The 19,069-nt window shown below is 51.9% G+C and overlaps 1 protein-coding gene across 1 annotated transcript in view; it reads right to left on the bottom strand.

The window, feature by feature from the left end:
- Positions 1 to 13,225, bottom strand: part of PTGIS (prostaglandin I2 synthase) — a 44,965-nt gene extending 31,740 nt beyond the window's left edge. Inside the window, exons 1-3 of the mRNA XM_004430287.3 lie at positions 13,148 to 13,225; positions 3,471 to 3,594; positions 1,213 to 1,391 (exon numbers count right to left, since the gene is read on the bottom strand). Of these exons, the coding sequence (XP_004430344.1) occupies positions 1,213 to 1,391; positions 3,471 to 3,594; positions 13,148 to 13,221 (377 nt within the window). The 5' untranslated portion in view covers positions 13,222 to 13,225. The remainder of the gene's footprint in view (positions 1 to 1,212; positions 1,392 to 3,470; positions 3,595 to 13,147) is intronic.
- Positions 13,226 to 19,069: the final 5,844 nt, after the last annotated feature.

The raw sequence follows: 19,069 nt of genomic DNA, 5'->3' as shown, positions 1-19,069 counted from the left end.
CCCTTGGGGTAGACACTGGAGGAAACTGGGGTCCTCCCTGGGCAGGGGGAGTAGGATGCAGCAAACTGTGGACTCCTGTTGCTAATGGAATGACGGGACCCAGGACAGTCAGGCTCAGAAATGCTCCTAGCAGCTGTCCCAAAAGCCAAGGTCAGAGGGGCACTGCCTCCATCAGTGTTCACCTCACACTTTCCTCAGGGTTAGCAGTCCTGAGAAACCTACCTTCTAGATGCTTTTCCTAACTCCAGGAGGTTACTCTTCTTAGAGACAGATCACTAAAGATGACCCTCAGACTGTGTGAACTCTTCAGAGGGGACACAGAGTCTTATTTCCTCAGTATGTCGGGTGGAGGAGAATGGGCCGTGGAGGCTGCAGACCTGGGTTCAAATCCCAGCTCTGCCACTCACTAGCAGTAGACCATGGGTAAGTCACCTCACTTCCCTGAGCCTCAGTTTCCTCATCTGTAAAGTAGGGATAAAAATACCTACGCCTTGACTATTGCCCAGATATGAAAGCATGCCTATCAAACATCTGGCATATGGCAGGTGACTTCAAATGGTCGTTGGCATCATTCTGCAGCCCTGCAACTAGGACGGTGACCAGTGTACAGAGGTCCTCCGATGTTTGCTGGATTAACGCAGAGTAAGTGTGCTCATAAGTCCTCTTGTTGACATAATTACTCCTTATGTTTCAGGACCTGGGCCACTTCCTAGCTGTGTGACCTAGAGCAAGTCACTTGTCTTCTCTGAGCCCCAGTGTCCTCTGTAAAGCGGGGCTATAAGTTACTTTCCCTCCAGCACTGCTGTGGAGACTAACGAGATCATGCATGATGCCTGGAACAGAGTATGGTCTCAAACATATTAATCACCCACCCACCTCCCTTCACTTTATAGATGCAGAAACAGAGCCTCAGGAGGGGGACTGACCGGTGCAAAGTCACCAAGCCAGGAGCTGGTGGAGCTGGGACTTGAATCTAGATCAGGCTGACCCAAACCTGGTCTCTATCCACTAAAATCAGAGCTGCCTCCTAAGAAGTAAAGAGTTCTTCAGCCCAATTATTTTGGGTTTTTTTGTTTTGTTTTTGTTTGTTTATTCAAAACAGACGTCTTTCCTGGAGCCCTGGTGTGGAGAGAGGCCCGACCCACACAGGACGTGGGCTGGGCAGGTAGCAGCAGCCCCCCGGCCCCCACAGGCGCCGTCTCCAGCACTCACAGTTTCATCCTGGCCTTTTCGTCACTGGGGCTGTACTGCGGAAGCTGCACATCAAAAATCCTCTCCATGAGGAAGACAGCGTAGGCGTGGAAGTCCAGCCTGGTGCGAGGCTCCCAGACCACCGTTTCGTAGGAGTGCGGGTCCAGGAGGACGGTGACGTACCTGCCCCCCACCAGCACCTGCGGAGCAAGGAGCACAACCGGGAACAATGGCAGCTCTCGGTGCTCAGGGGCCCACCCTGTGCCTGGCACCGGTCCCTCAGTACTTCACGGACAATGTTCTCTCTGCCCCTCACGACCACCCTGTGAGGTAGGGACCATCATCCACCCGTTTACAGCTGAAAAGTGAGGCTTGGAGAAGGCACATATGTGCCCGAGATCACACAGCTGAGAAGTGGCAGAGCTGGGCCTGGAATTCAGCGCTTTTTTGAACCAAAGGCCATGCTCTTAACCATGTCACTCTTAAGCACCTGCCCTGGTTATCTTGGCTACTGTCATAGCTTCAGCAGCCAGGGGAGAGTCTGCCCACGAAGGCAGCAGAAGGATGTTGTGTGCATCATAGGTGGATGGATTGGATGGATGGATGGATAGAAGGATAGATAGAAGTATGTTTGTGGATAAATTCTAGGGGATAGATTGTAGATGGGTGGGTGGATGGATGGATAAATGAATGGAAGGAAGGAAGGATGGATGGATGGATGGACTGATGGATGGATGGATGGATGGATGGATGGATGGATGGATGGACTGATGGATGGACGGACGGATGGATGGACGGACGGATGGATGGATGGATGGATGGATGGATGGATGGACTGATGGATGGATGGACTGATGGATGGATGGATGGACGGATGGATGGACAGATGGATGGATAGAAGGATAGATAGAAGGATATTGGTGGATAAATGCTAGTGGATAGATTGTAGATGGGTGAGTGGATGGATGGATGGATGGATGGACTGATGGATGGATGGATGGATGGACAGATGGATGGATGGATGGACAGATAAATGATGGGTGCTGTTGGGTAAATGTTAGTAGACGTGCAAGCAATGCCCACTTCTTTGGGAGGCTGAGCTCTGTATGTAACATGCTCCCAAGAAGGGAAAGAAGCAGCACTGGAGAGCTGTAATCCTGCAGTTCACAAGGGTAAGGGTGTTTGCCCTCAACGTCTGTGGAGGGGGCCACATAATTCTACCCACTGCCTTGGCCTCATTTTCAAACTGTGGTCTGTGAGTCACATAAATCAAACTCCTTATAAAATACAGGCCAATATTCAAGGAAAAAATGCTATTGGATGGATTGTTAGGTGGGTGGATAAATAGAAGGACAGATTAGTGAAGGTATGTTAGATGGAAAGATGGATGGATGGGCGGCTAGAGATTGGCTGGAGACTAAATGTATGGATGAATGTTGGGTACAGGGATGGCAGGGTGCTGAGTGGATTTTGGGTAAGCAGATTGAAGGATGAATGCTGGGTGGAGGGAAGTTGGAAGGATACACGGAAGATGGATGGATGGGTGGTGGCTGTTTGAACGGATGCTGAAAGGACAGGCGACTGGAGATATAAATAGATGCATATCAAGTGGACAGACCCTGGGTACTGAATGGACAGATAACTGAATGCTGGGTGGATAGTGGCAGATGGATGGGAAGACAAGCAGATAAACGGCAGAACAGAAGTTGGTGCAAATGGAACATGTGGATGAAGGTTGGATGGATGTTAGGCACATGCGTGGAAGAATGCTGGATAAATCTGGGTAGACAGAGAGAGAGATGCTGGATAAATGGGTGGATAGACGGATGTTGGATAGGTATGTGGGAAGATGGATGAATGAGTGGATAGATGGAAGTTTGGTGGACTGGAATACATGAATGAATATTGGGTGGGTATTAGGATGGAAGGATGCTGCTTAGATATGGGGTAGATAGGCAGAAGGAGAGATGTTGATGGATGGATGTTGGATAGTTGGAAGTTGAGTGAATGGATAGAGCTCAGCTGGATGGATTACAAATATTGGATAGATATTGAATGACTGCATAGTTCACTGTTGGGAAGATGCTAGAGGGATAATGAAGGGATGGATGTTAGATAAGTGTTGGATGTACAGTTGGATAGACATATGGATAGAAAGTTGGCTGGACCACTGGATGCTGGATGGGTAGGTTAGTGTATAGAAGAATGTAGAAGGATCAGTAAACAGCAGGTATCACAGGCCCAGCTGCTCATCCCCTTCCCTCCCAAGAGGCACTTACAGTAAAGATATCACCATGCTTCTCCTTCATCCTAGTGAGGAAGCTGGCAGCATCTTTTCCAAACTCCAAGGCATAGCCCAACCAGGGGATACAGCCCAGGTCCAGGGGAGGCTCGCCAGGTCGCCTGCAGAAGCCACAGCACTTATCACACTTGATGAAGCAGGGAAGAGGATAAAGAGTGTAGGGCACAGGGTGTGATTTTAAATGGAGAGGGCAGGGCTGGCTTCCCTGAGGAGACATTTGAGCAAAGACCTGAAGGTAGTGAGGGAGGGAGCCACATGGAAATCTGGAAGAAGAGGTTTCTGGGCAGAGGGAACACAAGTGCAAAGGCCCTGAGGTTGGAACATGCCTGGTGTGTTCAAAGAACTGTAGGGAGCCCAGTGTGGCTGGACTGGGGGAGCAAGAAGCAGTGGAAGTTGAGACCAGAGCAGTAATGGGGCCCAGACCAGGGAGGGCCTTGTGGGCAGCTGTGAGGACGTGAGCCTTTTCTCTGAGTGAGCTGGGAGCCATGGGAGAGTTTGGAGCAGAGTAGGGACGTGATTTGGCTTAGGTGTTTACAGGATCCTTTTGGCTGCTGAGTAGAGAGTGGACGGTAGGGGGCTGAGAGCAGAAGTTGGGGGACCAGTCGATGTTGGTACATATCACAGGGTCTAATCGAGGTGGTCATCTCTCTGTGGGTAAGGGAGCCTTCCGGAATCCAGCAGTATAAGATAGAGCTCTCTGTCTGAGCCGACCTGGACCAGGGTTTTGGGCATGTCACACGCCCTGTCGTGCCCACAGAGAAGGGATGAGACTGGAGAGCGCGGTTGACTGGCAGAAGGAAGTAGACGGACTGGCCTCACTGCTGCCCCCTGCCTGCCCCTGGCCAGCTCAGAATCTGAGGTGCTTCAGGGGGCCAGAGGCCAGGGCCATGGCCTGTGGGGATGCCCAGGGGTACATGCTAGTTCACCAGGGGGCGTGATGGTCGTGTGTGATATTCAAGGTCAGAATCGTCTGTGAGAGCAGAGGGACTCCTCCGAGGATATAGTAACTGTTTATAGCTCACGGTGGTAGACGTAATTGTAAGATGACCCACAAGGACCCACATCCTTCTATAATCCCCTCCCCCCGAGTGGGGGAGAGATGGTACAGTCACTTTAAGAAAAAATGATTTTCCTTAGTGGGCCTGACCTAATCAGGTGGGGACAGGGCTCTTCCCGGCAAAAGAGACTCAAAGCATGAGAGAGATCTGACATAAGGGAGGTCCTCTGTTGCTGACTTTGAAGATGGAAGGGGCCATGTAGCAAGGAAGGCAGGCGGCCTCCAGGAGGTACGAGTGGACCCTGGCTGACAGCAAGCAAGGAGACAGGGACCTCAGTCCTACAGCTGCAAGGAGCTGTGTTCAGCCAGATTCTTCCCCAGAGGCTCCCAACAGGAAGGCAGTCTGGTTGATACCTTGATTTCAGCCTTGTAAGACTCCGAACAGAGAACCCAGCCCCACTGTGCTGGACTCCTAACCTACCAGACTGTGGGCTAATAAACGGCTGTTGCTGAGTGTGTGGGAATTTGTTACGCGAGAGATAACGAACACACTCAGACTTACATCACACTTACCCTGGGCCCTGCCCTTGGCCAAGCACTTAAGATATGAATGTCTCATCACATCCTCCCTCACCACCCTCTGAGGGAGGGACTGTCAGCTGAGGAGAGCTACACCATGATCACAAAACGGGCCTCACAACATCAAAGAGCTGGTGCTCACAGTGGACCCCTTGGAGGTCCCTAAACCCAGGCGAGGACCACTGTTTGAGTCTTAGAATTATCAGAACCACAGGGATGCAGGAGGCTCCCTGTCTGCTGAATGAGTGAGTGAGTGAGTGAATCACCCCCTCTCTTCTTCTCACTGTGGATTCATTCACTCATTCACCAAGTATTAACTAGGGACCAGGCACCGCTCTGGTGCTGGAGATACAGCAGTGAACAGGACAGACGAGGTGCCTGACTTTGTGGGGCTTACATACTAATAAGGGGAGAAAGACAAAAAAGAAAAAAAGCAGAATCACTTCAGAGAGTGAGAAGTGTGAGGAAGAAAATAAAGGAGACACAACTCGACAACGAAAAGACAAGTAACCCAATTTAAACATGCACGAAGGATTTGAAAGGACAGTTCTCCAAAGAAGAAAGACAAGTGGCAGGAGGAACATGAAAAGATGCTCAACATCGTTAGCCACTGGGAAAATGCAAATCAAAACCTCAGTGCGGTACCGCTTCACACCTACGAAGATGGCCACAGTTAAGAAAGGGAAAGTAAACGCTGGCAGGGACGCGGGGAAATTGGAATCCTCGTGTACTTCTGGCAAGAATGTAAAACGGTGCGGCTGCTTTGTAAACTAGTCTGGCAGGTCCTTGAAAGGTTAAACAGAGTTACTATACGACCCAGCAATATACTCCCAAAGAACTAAAACATATGTTCACGCATCAACTTGTACACTATTGTTTATAGTCGCATTATCCATAATAGACAAACAGTGGAACCAACCCAAGTGTGCGCTGACTGATGAATGGAGAGACAAATGTGGTATATCCACGCCAGGGAACATTATTCAGCCATAAAAAGGAATGCAGTACTGATTCATGCCACAGTGTGGAAGAACCTCAGAACCGTGATGCTAAGCGCAAGAAGCCAGAGACAAAAACCACACATTGTATGATTGTATTTCTGTGGAATGTCCAGAAAAGACAAGTCCACAGAGACAGACAGTAGATTGGTGGTTGCCAGGGGCTGGGGGGAGGAGGGATGGAGAGTGACTGCTAATGGGTACGGGGTTTCTTTTGGGGGCGATGAAAATATTCTGCTGATATATTCTGAATATAGTGGTGATGGTTGCACAACCCTGTGACTATACTAAAAACCACTGAATTGTATAGTCTAAAAGGGTGAATTTTCTAGCATGTGAATTATATTTCAGTACAGAAAAAAGAAAGAAGGGTGATATGAGATAGTGAGGGGGCTGGTTTAGAGAAGGTGCTTGGGGAGGACCCCCCCCCAGAGGTGCCATGTGAGCAAAGACCAAAGGATAAGCAGGGAGTACAGTGGAAGAGTGTTACAGACAGAGGGAACAGCAAGTGCAAAGGCCCCGGGGTGGGAGTGCATTTGATGAGGTTTTCAAGACAGCAGGAGCCGGTGTGGCCAGAGTGGAGAATGTGGGGGTGAGGGGTAGGAGATGACGTGCAGATGACCTGTGGACCATGAGGGCCTGAGGGCCAAGGAGAGTCTGGCTGTTACACCCGGTCCCATGAGGATCCCCTGCAGGGTGAGAAGCCGGAGTCGGGAAGTGATGTGATTATGCTTGTAAAAGGTTGCAACAGAGACAGGCAGGAGGGAGACATGTCAGGAGACTTCCATTACCTTCCAGGAGAGCAATAATGGTGGACGCCGAGGCCACGGTCCCCAGTGGGCCGGGCCCAGCATGCAACGCCTCCACCTCCACGTGGTGGACAGAAGATTGGCCAGATTTGAGGGCTGGAGTTTGGGAAAGATGGGAGCAGAACCAGGGATGAGGTCTGAGGGCATCAGGAAGTGCCTCCCCAACCAACCCTGCTCCCCGCCCCCCACCCCACGTCTGAGCCCATCCTTGAGCAGACTTGCAAAGTTGCAGCTCTGGGGTTCTAAGGGGGTGCCAGGGAGGGGCCAAGGCCCTTCCTTTCCCCCGCTCTTTGTGAGCCACTGGGTCAGGGCAGCTTCTCCTGCAGGCTCCATTTACAGGAAATGTGTCTAGAGACAGAGATTGGATTGGTGGTTACCAGAGGGGAATGGGGGAGAGAGGAGGGCGAAAGGGGTGATGAGGCACATGTGTGTGGTGATGGATGGTAATTAGTCTTTGGGTGGTGAATATGTGGTGAACAGAAATCAAAATATAATGATGTACACCTGAAATTTGTATACTGTTATAAAGCAACGTTACTTCAATAGAAAAATAAAGGGAACGTGTCACCCTGGCAGAGCACGGGGTGGAGGAAACTGTTGGCCCGGTGCGCCTAGCCCTCGCCCAGCCCTCTCCCAGCCCAGGTCGGAGCCCAGAGAGCGGGGACACAGGAGCAGGGGCTTCTGCGCAAGAGGCAGGAGGGCGAGGTGGTGGCGAGCCCACATCAGCACGCTTCCCGGCTTCAGATCCCAGCCATGCTTCTTGCTGGCTGGGTGACGCTGCTTCTCCGTGCCTCAGTTTCCTCATCTGTAAAAGGGGAGTGACAACACTACTGATCCCATCAGGCTGATGAAGATGAACGGAGGTCTGGCCAGTGCCTGGCACCTAGTAGGTGGGGTGGGTCTGAGAAGCAGGACCAGTAAGACTCCCGGGTGCCATTTACTGAGCAACAACCTACGTCTGGCACTGTGCATTTTCCAAATGCTTCCTTGCTTGGCCATAATGCTAATACTTAGCGAGCCCTGACTGCGTAACCCCATGAGGCAGGAACAGTTACTATCAAGCCCATTTTACAGCAGACGAAACTGCGTCCCAGAGGGGCCGAATCACTTGCCCAAGGGCCCACCGTGGAGGAGGTGGGTTTCTGACCCAGGCAGGTCTGACCACAGAGCCCACGCTCTTGATGCTCCCCTGGCCCCAAGTCACCCCAGGTGGACATCTGCATCCCCACTTTGCAGATGAGGAAACTGAGACACAGAGAGGCTGCAGTGACTGCACAGATGCGGGGCCTGAGATTTTCCCCTAAGACGTCTTTGAGGGTGTGGGTGGGGCCGGGGCTTCCTTTCGCTGCCCTTTGTCCCTGCTGCTGCCGGAGCCCCCCAGTGAGCAGGTGTTATTTCTGGCAGCCTTTATCTTTCCCCAGAGAAGTCCCCAAGGAGGCGCAGACAAAGGCAGGAAGCTGGGAGCCCAGGCCTCTGACCCGAGGCTCCTCCAGCCCCGGGCCCTGAATCCAACGCGGGCCTGGCTCACATTCCAGGGTGACTCAGCTGCGGCGGCGGGGGCAAAGGGAGCTCTATTTTGGGGTCTGCGGTCTCCGGCCCCTCCCACTGCACTCTCACTGGTTTGAGGCACTGCCAGGCCCTGGGGGGCAGGGGTGGAGGGCTTGACGCTCTCATCTGCCCACACAGCTGACTGTCGCCTGCCCTTCCTGGTTCAGATATCAAGGCACCTTCTCTGATTCTCCCCTGGAGCTTTGATTCCCATCCTGTGGGTTCCTCCAAAAGCTGCCCGTTCCTCGCTCACAGACACCGCCAAGCCCGCCACCTGTCCTGTCTCTGTCTCCCACTCGACGCTCTGCAAATCAGGGGAGAGTCGAGGGTGGATATCCTGCACCTTTGTGGCCCTTGAAATATCACGCCTTCACTGGACGGCAGTGCCACAAGGGCGGGCACTTCTTCTTGACCCCAGCACTTAGAACAGGGCCTGGCACATGGTAGGTGCTTCATAAATACCTGTCAGATAAATGAATCACGTACACAGTTGGTGCTCAATGAGCAGCACCTGCCTCCCAGAGCTGCTAAGAGGGTTAAGGCAGCTAACACAGATTAAGAGCCTGACGCACCGTCCACGTCCTGGGTGCCCAGAGCAGAGGCTGCATCATTTAGCTGTTCAGTGTTGGTGGACTGCCTGACCTCTCTGTCCAGTAGTTTCAACTCAATTCAGGGCCTCGGGCTCTGGGAGGATTTAATGGGTTTAATGCTCAACCCATTCTCTCCCCAGGGCTCACCCACAGGCTGTGTGCCATCAACCACGGGTCTCCCTGACCCTCTTCCACTCCTCGCCTTTGCCTCCCACTGTGTAGAAAAAGCAGGTGGCCACCTTGCTCTAGTCTTGTTTTCCTGTTTTTGTAACAGACACAGATTCAGAGAATTGTTTCTCAACATAAGAAAAAACAGTAGAGCAAGTATAGCAATAAATAGAATAGCTGTATGGCGGAGAGGCAACAGGGAGTGGTGAGGACTGTGGCAAGGTTTAGAGAGGGCTTTACTGCTGAGTCCCAGGCAAGTGTTGCTAGATCTTCCAATTTTTCATGAGAAGCTGGAAATCTGGAGTTTTGTGTGTGGAATCCCCCAATTTTCTCCCCTTGTACTGTGTGGTACACACCAGATCCATCTGGGGCTAAATCCAGCCATGGACCATCATTTGGTGACCTCTGGTTAGTGCATGTTGCAATGAGACAGATTTATTTGTGCCTAGAAATTTCGTACCCTGCAAGGGACCAGATCAGCCCTTGAGCCACCAGGAACCCTTACCTGATGCCACTGTGATCTCTGGTCCCCCAGAAAAGGGGCTTCCTGCCCAGAAAACCTCTCCCAATGCTCCCAGCAGCAGCCACACAAGCCCAGAGAGGAAGAGAGATGCACTCAGCCTGGTGAAGCGGCTGGGGCATGAGAGACCAGCCGCATGAACCATCTCAGAGTACAGATGGAGAAACTGAGGCTGGCAAAGCAAGAAGGTTTCTAATAGCCACATGGCAGATCATCAGCCTCAATGGGCACAGAAGTCAGACCCCTAATTCCAGCCCCAGGCCTCCCAACTCCCAGCTCGCACCTCTCCCAGGAGAAAACAATCACAGTTATCAAGCTGGGCTTAAAAATTTTTGCCATAATTATAGAAATTTGAATTTGGACTGGGAACTAGATGATATTAAGAATAATTTTTCATATTCTCAAGCAGGATAATAGAATTGCAATTGTGATGGTTTTTTGACATGCGTGCTGAAATATTTAGTGGTGAGATACTATACCTATAATTTTTTAAAAAATGTTAACAACTGTCAAATCAAGATGATGGGTAACTGGGGGTTCTTATACTATTCTTTTTATTTTTCTATATAGTTGAAATTTTTCATAATTAAAAAATTTTTAATTAAAAGAAACGAAAAACAAGCCAGAGGTAAAGACAGAGCTGCTGACTGACTGAAGTAGTGCTTTTTTTTTTTTTTACTGGGAAAAGCATGGATTTTGGAACCGGCTAGACGAGGAATATAATTTCTGTGTGGCTTTAAGCAGGTCACGCAGCCTTTCTAAGCCTCGGCTGTAAGACCGGGTGATGAATGCACCTCGAGGGCCGCTCAGGAGAACCGCACGAGCCCAAGAGGCGCCGGGCCTTGCTCGTTTTGACCCACACTTTGAATCACCGTCTACACAGTGTCAACATCATCACCTCTTTTTCTAACACTCAATTATTTGCTATTCCTTAAGAATCTTCCGCTTGTAGCCGCATCCCTTACTCTCCTAACGTCATGTGGTTCTAAGACTTTTGAGCATTCAGATCACAAATATAATGTATGGGAAGAGTGAAAATTCATTTTTCTGGGGAATTAAAAATTCTTGCAGCCCTGGTTTTTAATCCAGGCAGACCCTGGGCAAGTTGCTTGGCCTCTCTGAGTCTGTTTTCCTCCTCTGTACAATGAGGGTAACAAGAGTGCCCCCTCGCTGAGATAGGAGGAGAAGATGAGATTGGGGGTCCCCATGGGGTCTCCCCAGGACCCACACAACTGCCCCCGAGCTGCAGTGACCTCCCTACCCACACTTCTCCCCAATACCCACTGTTGACCCTCCTAAGCCACCCACAGGTATAAAAATCAATGACTCACCCTCAAAGATAAATTAGCTCTCGGGACTGACAGCAAAAATTAGCTAAAATAATGTTTAATTGGCATTCCTTCTAACCCAGCAATTCCACCCTCACCTACTATTGTCATCATCATCCCCATTTTAAAGATTGGGAAACTGAGGCAGAGAGCAGTTACTCAACTTGTTCTTATTCCTGGAGGCTGGAAATTTCCATGCTGAGCACCCGGGTACCCTGTAACCCAAAATCCATGTATTTTATGGCTGCCCTCATCTACCCAGAGAAAAGCACAGACCAGGAGGCCCCCCAGAAAGACCACGGCGCATTGTCTGAAAAAGTAAAAACACTGGAAACAACCTAAAACAACCATCCGTAGGGACAGGAATAAAAGGGAAAAAAGAAACCTGCCATTTATTCATACTATGGAATACTACACAGAAGATGAAAAGAATGAATTAGATCTCCGCGGAGCAACATGGATGGATATCAAAACCAAAATCTGGAGTGAAAAAAGCAAATGCGCAGTCTGAAAACATCTCTGCAGCGAGTTTCCAAAAAGCCCGACAACACAGGAAAAATAACTCATTTCTTTATAGGGAAAGTTATTTGCTGCCTTTCTCATTTTCTTTTTCATTTTTTCCTGGCAAATGATGGAATACACGGTTTTAAATTTCACCTGAGAAGGTGTCTAGTGGTTGAAGAAAAATACCGTGAGCTTACTGTTTGGAAATTTAACTAAGATGTTGTTTAAAAATAAAAAGTTTCCAGAAAGTAAATTTATGGAATTTTCAGACACTCTGCTTTAAACATACACACACACACACACACACACACACACACACACACACTGTATTATCTATGTGTGTAACTAATTTTGAAAACAGCTGGAGAGACTGAGGAGACACGACAACTAAAGACAGTGTGGTACCCTGGACTGGATCCTGGCACGGGAAGAGGATGTTAACGGAAAAACTGATGAAATTCACATAAAGTCTAGAGTTTAGTTAATGGTAACAGACCAGTGTTGGTTTTTTTCAGTTTTGACAAATGGCCCATGATAATGTAAAATGTTAACAATAGTGAAAACTGGGTGAGGAGTATTTGGGAACTCTTTGTAAATTTTGCAACTTTGCAAATTTTTCTGTAAATATAAAACCAGTCTAAAATAAAAAGTGTACTTTTACAAAAATCTGGAAGGTTCCTCCCAAACTTATCAACAGGAGAGGTCCAGAATTGTCCGAAGGGTGGTTAAAAGGGCATCAGTCTTATCTATAACAGGACAAATATTTGTTTTAAGGCAAATGTATTCAGCTACTCCTTGTACCATTCAAATTAATTTAAAATATATTTTATAAACTGAAAAAGACGTACTGCTATCTCCCTGATTTGAGGTGTATGAGTTTTACTTTTTCTCTTAAATCAGATTCTCAATGGAGCAGGAAAACCTTTGGGACTAGGAGGCTGAGATGTCTGGGTGGACCCCGCCCAAGCTGCGGGACCTCAGGGAGTGGAGACCCTTTTCCGGCCCGAGTTTCTCCACCGGCAGAGGAAAACACCGAGCCTCCCCAGCCCCCTCCTCCAGGTCGGGGGATCCGGTGGAAGGTGGTTCCAGGGCTGGTAAGACGGCATCCCTCAGGGCCTCTGCCTTCCCCGGCCTCAGCTCTCGCATCTGTGTAATGGGCGTGAGGAGCAAGGCTTCCCCGGGGGCTGCTGAGAGCCAGGCAGGGGCGGGACACGGAGTAGGCGCTGGATCCAGGCAGAGGCGCCCTCCCCGGGGTCACGCCGAGCCCGCACCCGCACCCGCACCCGCTCCCCACCCGCGGGCCCTCGGGCGTCACCTGGAAGCCGCCACACGTCCGGCCCTCGCGCTCTGGGCCCAGCGAGCGTGCGCTGGGTGATCAGAGCCCCGGGGCCAATCGGGGTCCCCGCGCCGCCTCCCCCTTTGAGCCCCCTTTGCGGGGGGACTCGGCCCGGCCCCTCCCCGGGGGGGGGCATCAGCCTGCACCCCCGCCGCCCTGGGGCTCGCCCGGGGCCGTCGGGACGGCGGGAAGGTGACCCTGCCGTCCGGGGACTGCAGCCGGGGGCTCCGGGCGCGCACCGCAGCGGGACGCCCCCGGGTCCGGCGGGGACACTCACCGCGAGCGCCGGCGGGTCAGCAGCAGCAGCAGCAGCAGCGCGGCCAGGAGGCCGAGGAGCGGAGCCCAGGACATGGCAGGGCCGGCGACGGCTGCGGCCGGGCTGCTGCGGGCGCCCTCCCTCCTGCTCCCTCCTCCTCCCTCCTCCTCCCTCCTTCTCCCTCCTCCCTCCTCCCTCCTCCCTCCTCCTCCTCCCTCCTCCTCCGGGCGCCGCGAGCCCCCCGCGTCCGGAGACCCCTCCCCGCCGCTGGGCCGGGAAAGGGGGTGGAAAATGTGGGCTGGAGGGGAAGGAGGGGGTGTGGCGGGGCGGGAGGGGAGAGGTAGGGGAAAGGGAGGGGATGTGCAGGGAGGCAGGGTTTGGGGGGAGGAGAAGGGGGTGTGGGGAAGGGAAGGGGAGGGAATTTGGGGGCAGGAGGGGTGATGGGGATGACGGGAGTATGAGGATGACGGTGGGAGAAGAGGGACTGTGGTGGGCGGGCGGGAGGGGCCTTTCCACCACATTCCACCCAAGCAGTCTCCACCGCCTCGTCCCATCCCCACCCGGACGCGATAGAGACCTTGAGATTTCCGTTCTGTTCGGCGGGGCTGGGGGGTGCGCTGGGGGATGCCGCACCGTGTGTCGCCTTCAATAACTGTAGTGAAGGCGTCTTAGAGCCACTGGGGATTTGGCCCGGAGTCCCCATGTCCTCAGCTGCTGTAAGGGACAGACCGGTGAGTGTAGAGCCCCCGGACCCGCACCTGGAGCATAGCAGGGCTCAGGTTACCGTGGCCATTGTCAACATCACCTGGTGCTTAGGGTGCGGGCCTCCTGTGCTGGTGGCTCTGCAAGAGAGCACCCCTGGGTGCTGGAGAGAACCTGGGCTCCCAGCTGGAAGGCCTGGGCCTCCCTCCAGGTTTGCCCCACGCTCCACACTCGCTACACACACTCACACACACATTTACACCCTGGAAAACCTGGTGCAGGTAACTTACCTTCTCTGCGGCCAGTTCCTTATCTGGGAACAGACAGGTCAGAGTTGTTGTGAGGAACTGAGAGCTTGTCAAACGGAGTTGCAAAGGACTGAGTGCTTGGCACCTGTAAGTTCTGTAGGACAGCAGGCCGAGCACCGAGCTGGACCCAGCTCTGGTTCTAATCCTGTGTCTATGGCTTGCTGCTGGGTGAGCTCAGGAAGGTTTCATTTTGTCTTCCCAACAGCCCTCTGGAGGAGCAATTATTCCTCCCTGGTCTCTTGGTTCCACCCTCATCCCTCTACAGTCAGCCCATTCTCCCCACGGTAGGATCCTGCTGGAACCTAAGTCAGATCCTGTAACTGCATCCTGCTCAGCACCCTCCATGGCTCCCCCTCACTCGGAGCACAGCCCAAGTCGTTATAGGGCCCTGCAAGGACCAGCATGATCTGCCCCCTCCTACTTTACCTCCCTGACCTCATGATCCCCTACTCTCCCTCACCCACTCTGCTCCAGCCACACTCATCTCCCATCCTTCCCCAAACGTGCCAACTTCTCTCCCACCTCAGGGCCTTTGCACTTGTTATTTCCTCTGCCTAGAATGCTCTTTTCTTGGAGACTTGCACAGCTGGCTCTTTTTGTCACATCCTTCATCCCTCTGTCTCTGCTCAACTGTCATCTCCTCAGAGAAGCCCTCCCTGACCACCTGGTCTAAAGCAGTCACACCCTCACTCTCTATTCCCTTAACAAGTGTGGAGTTTTTTTGACAGTACTTAACATTTCCTGCTATCATATTAGAGATTCATTTATTTGCCTGTTTAATGTTGGCTGTCAAGGCAGCTGGATGACCTCATGTGGCTTCAGCAGATTCAGAACATCAAGAGGCAAAGAGTTTCCTGAACCTCTTGTTTATTTATCCAGCTTATCCGCCTGCAAAGCCAACAGTCCCAAAAAGGCCACAGGACAGGCCTGGAGGGTTTTCTCCAAATTTGGGGAGCCCCACGGGCAGCCTTCTGGCAGTGGGGTTGACAGCCCATGCCCCTGGGCAGTCTGCCCCACCTCCCCACCACGGTGCCTCCCCAGGGGAATGGGGCTGAGGCGAGGAGTCAATGACCTGATCCAGGTGACACGCCGGGCCGGGTGCCGACACGCAGTGAGCACTGGTGACAGTTAACTGCTGTTAGCACTTATTCCAATGTAGCCTCTCACCATGTGTGTGATCTGGGCTTGGTCTCAGTTTTCTCATCTGAAAAATGGGAAGAACAGTTCCTTCCTCACAGGACTGTTGTGAGGATGAAATTAAACGATGAGAGAATGAAATCACCCAGCACAGGGCCTGGCACACAGTAGGTGCTCAATAAATGTCAGCTCTTCTACCCCACACCCCTGGCTTGAGTGCAGACCAGTGTCACCTCAGTCCAAATCCATGCCAAAGAGCGTGTCTGTCTTCCCTCCTCAACCCAGGGGCAAAATCTCCCCTGGGAAGGAGACCTGCTGCTCACACACCAAAGAGACAAGAACGTGGTGCGGCCCCCGGCTTCTCCCTTGCTAACAGAACCTGACTTTGTTCAGGAATCACGCAGGTGTTTAGGAAGACGGCCCCGCCCTCTCTCCAGGGAATGAACCACTGTTGGGCTGAGCCAGCCAGGGAAATCCCTCTTTGCTAGGGATTGGTCCAGGGGTGGCCATGGACCTTCTGGAGGTCTGCTGGGGGCTTCTGGGAAACTTTGTCCTCCCTCTTCCCCTCCTTTTCTTTGCGGGCCATTGTGTGAGGACGGGGTGGTGGGGGCGTTATGAGGGGAGGCCAGGAAAGTCGCAGAGCCCCAGATCAGAGCTGCAGAATCACCAGCCCTGGAACCGCCTACCTCTGGACTTCTTGTTTAATGAGATAATCAAACATCTGTGCTGCTGAAGACACCATGAGTCAGAGTTTCTCTTACTTGCAGCCAAAAACATTCCTAAGAGGACCCTTCAGTTACGGCTGTGGCGAGGACACTATGAGACAGAGCACCTGGAGCACCTCTCCCAGCGCTGGCCGTGGCGAGCTTCCAGAAATGTCCCTTTAGCCTACTATTTTTACTTTTATTACAGCTCAGGCTTTCAACGCTTGTCAGGCTAATAGGGCATCCAGCTCTCTGGCTACAGCATCTCACAGGCACAGAGAGGCTCTGAAAAGTAACAGAGATTCCAAACTCCCCTGACCCATGAGCACTGACGGGGCCCTGCTGAGGGCAGGGCTGGTGTGGCCTCAAGAATGAAGATGAGTGAAGGAGACCCCAAGGGTGACCCTTCCAGCCCCTGGTGAAGGGCTGGAACATCCAAGGGCTTGAGAGCTAAATTCAAATCCCAGCATTGCCACAGGACCCTAGGCACGTTACTTCACCTCTTTGAGCCTCAACTACCTTATCTGTGCAATGGGTGTGTTGCTGGAATTGGTGACGGCAGAGAGTCAGCCAGCAGGGTTCTAAGCCTTCATCTGGGAAGTGGGGCCCACATGTCAGGTGGACTCTCAGGAAATTCCTTCTTCCACCCAGCTCTACCAGGGGCTGCCACCCAGTGACAAGCATCCCGACAGTCCCCTGTAGGAGTCTCGGTGTGTCCAGATGTCCACTGTCTGGTAGAGACAAGACGTCTGGGCAACTCTCCAATCCCGCCCAACCTCCGCTCTCTTATCTGGCTGCTGTAGGGTCATGAGGATGATGTCAAGACCCAGCTCCCGCAGAAAATGGGGGACTCTGCCTGGGAAAGGGCAGCCCTTTCCACCCCCCACCCCTCTCTCTTCCAGGGACCAGGTCTGGTTCATGACTGTATCCTACTGGCCACAAGCAAATTGTGTCAGGAAAGGAAAATATTATGTGTGTTTTCTTCTTGAAAGCTGAAAACCAGCCCCATCAGAGAGGGGCAGTTTTAAACATTTTTGTTATTATAGCTCTAACTTTAGTTGGTAATTATGCCATTTGAAACACTTTTTCATATTAATTCATACAATCCCCATAGGACCCTATAAAATGGGTACTATTATTATCACTAATTTACAGATGATGAAACCAAGGCCCAGAGAGGCTGAGTAACATACCCAAAGTCACACAGCACTTCCTTTGATAGGTTGGAGCATGGTAATCTGAGGCTTTCTTAGGACAGGCTAGTTTCTCCCCTTGTGATGTGAACACACCCTGGGCTTTCCCACCTCCACACCTTTTCTCATGCTCTTTACCTGCCTGGAAGGCCCCTCTTTTTCTTCCTTTTGGTTTATACAAATCTGTTATGGGAAGGTGTGTTAGTCCAGGTCCTCTGAGACAGCCAAGAAGGGATGAGACGGACAAGAGATTTACTGGGGAGCATGCCAGGGAGGAAAGTGAGGAGAGAGCCAGAAGAGGCTGGGAGAAAGGGAGGGAAGGAAGGATTGATTGATTGATTGATTGGTTGTAGACTACAGCGTGGTTCTAAGAAAGTTCAGCAAGGCTGACAGGAAGTCCTTAACCCTCCAGAGGAGTCCTGTGTCTCCCGGGAATGGGCCTGCCTCAGGATCCCTGCTGCCTCCGTGATGAACTGGCAGCAGCCCTGGGAAGGGTGGCCTCCCCTCAGCTGCGAGGATGAATCCATGGTCTGTCTGTCAATCAGGCTCCACACAGGAGGCCTGAGACGTGCATTTGCACAGCCGCTGAAGTGAGGAAATACAGCTGCTATCCAAAACAACAACCAAAAAAGCTGACTATACGTGCCTCTATAGGCACGGATCTTATCAGCGCAAGACTAAATTCTTCACTTAGAGAAGCTGGTCCAGGCTGAGCAGGGGAGGGGGAGGAGAGACCAAAGCTGCCAAGTTTCTCTTGTTTTTGTGTTGCTCAAGAGTGGGTGGCAAACTCTAGTCTCCAAGCAAGTCAGGTAAGTGAATGAAGTGAGCCCATCATATCAGGGAGGCGATAGGGAGGAGTGAGGACAGTGGAAAACTGGAGAGTGCTGCCCCATTCCAAAGGAAGCTGCCTCTACTCAGCTCGAGCCGACCATGGCCATGTAGAAATACACACACAGTGTGGCCAGGTCTTCTGATTCAAAAGAAGCCAGAAATAATGGCTCACGTTATTTTAAACACTGTATAAGGCAAGAACACACTTCTGCCACCTGATTTCAGCCCTGGAATCTAGTTGTGCCAAAGCCCAGTGGCTTAGCCATTTTGGGGTGGGCAAAAGAAGTCTGGAGTTGGGATGTTGAACTAAATTGCTCTGTCGAATTAAGGAAGGATAATAGAGTTTTAGGGAGAAGCCTGAGAGAGGAGGTGAAGGCCAGGCTGACATGAGGCAGGGTGGGGGCCCGTGTAGAAAATCAGCCAAATGAAACTCCCCCTTGAATCAGGAGCGAGCAAACGACCATTATGATTGCAGCCGTGTAATAAATAGAGTTGTTTGCTGTGTCGGCTATGGATTGACACCTCACACACAGGTTCACACACACACACGTCACCCCCAGTGACCCCCAAATGTTGAGGAACAGCCTGCTACACCCACAGTGTGAGCAACTCATCCTGACTTGCCCAGAATTTCCTGGTTTTAGTCCTGAAAGGCCCACATCCCAAGAAACCCCTCAGTTTCCCTGGGCAGCCAGGAAGGTTGGTGACATCATCACGCATCTGCAGCGTGTGAGTGGGTGAAGCTGGCTAGAGGTTGGTTCAGAGCTGTGGCCACCATCTTGGACCCTGAGGAGAGTCACTGCCAAGTCACACAATCAATTAACCGCCCTGGAACTGTCCCGTGGTAGATTAGACCATAGGCTCCAGTTCTAACGCTCTCCTCTTATTGGAATCAGACATGCACACCCTTTGCCGTGTGACAGGAGTGCCTCCCACGAAGGGCAGAGGATGTCTCTGTGACCCTGTGATGGTGGGCTTGGGCATGGGACCTGCTCTGACTGGTGGAAGGAGAAGCAGTGATGGTGTGCCAGCCCTGAGTAGAGATTTCAGGAGGAATCATCAATTTCC

This window comes from Ceratotherium simum, chromosome 21, assembly GCF_057802395.1.
Source record: "Ceratotherium simum simum isolate JZ-2026a chromosome 21, ASM5780239v1, whole genome shotgun sequence".
Classification (NCBI taxonomy): domain Eukaryota; kingdom Metazoa; phylum Chordata; class Mammalia; order Perissodactyla; family Rhinocerotidae; genus Ceratotherium; species Ceratotherium simum.
Note: the sequence above shows the minus strand (reverse complement) of the source record. Positions and strands in the feature narration are given on the sequence as shown.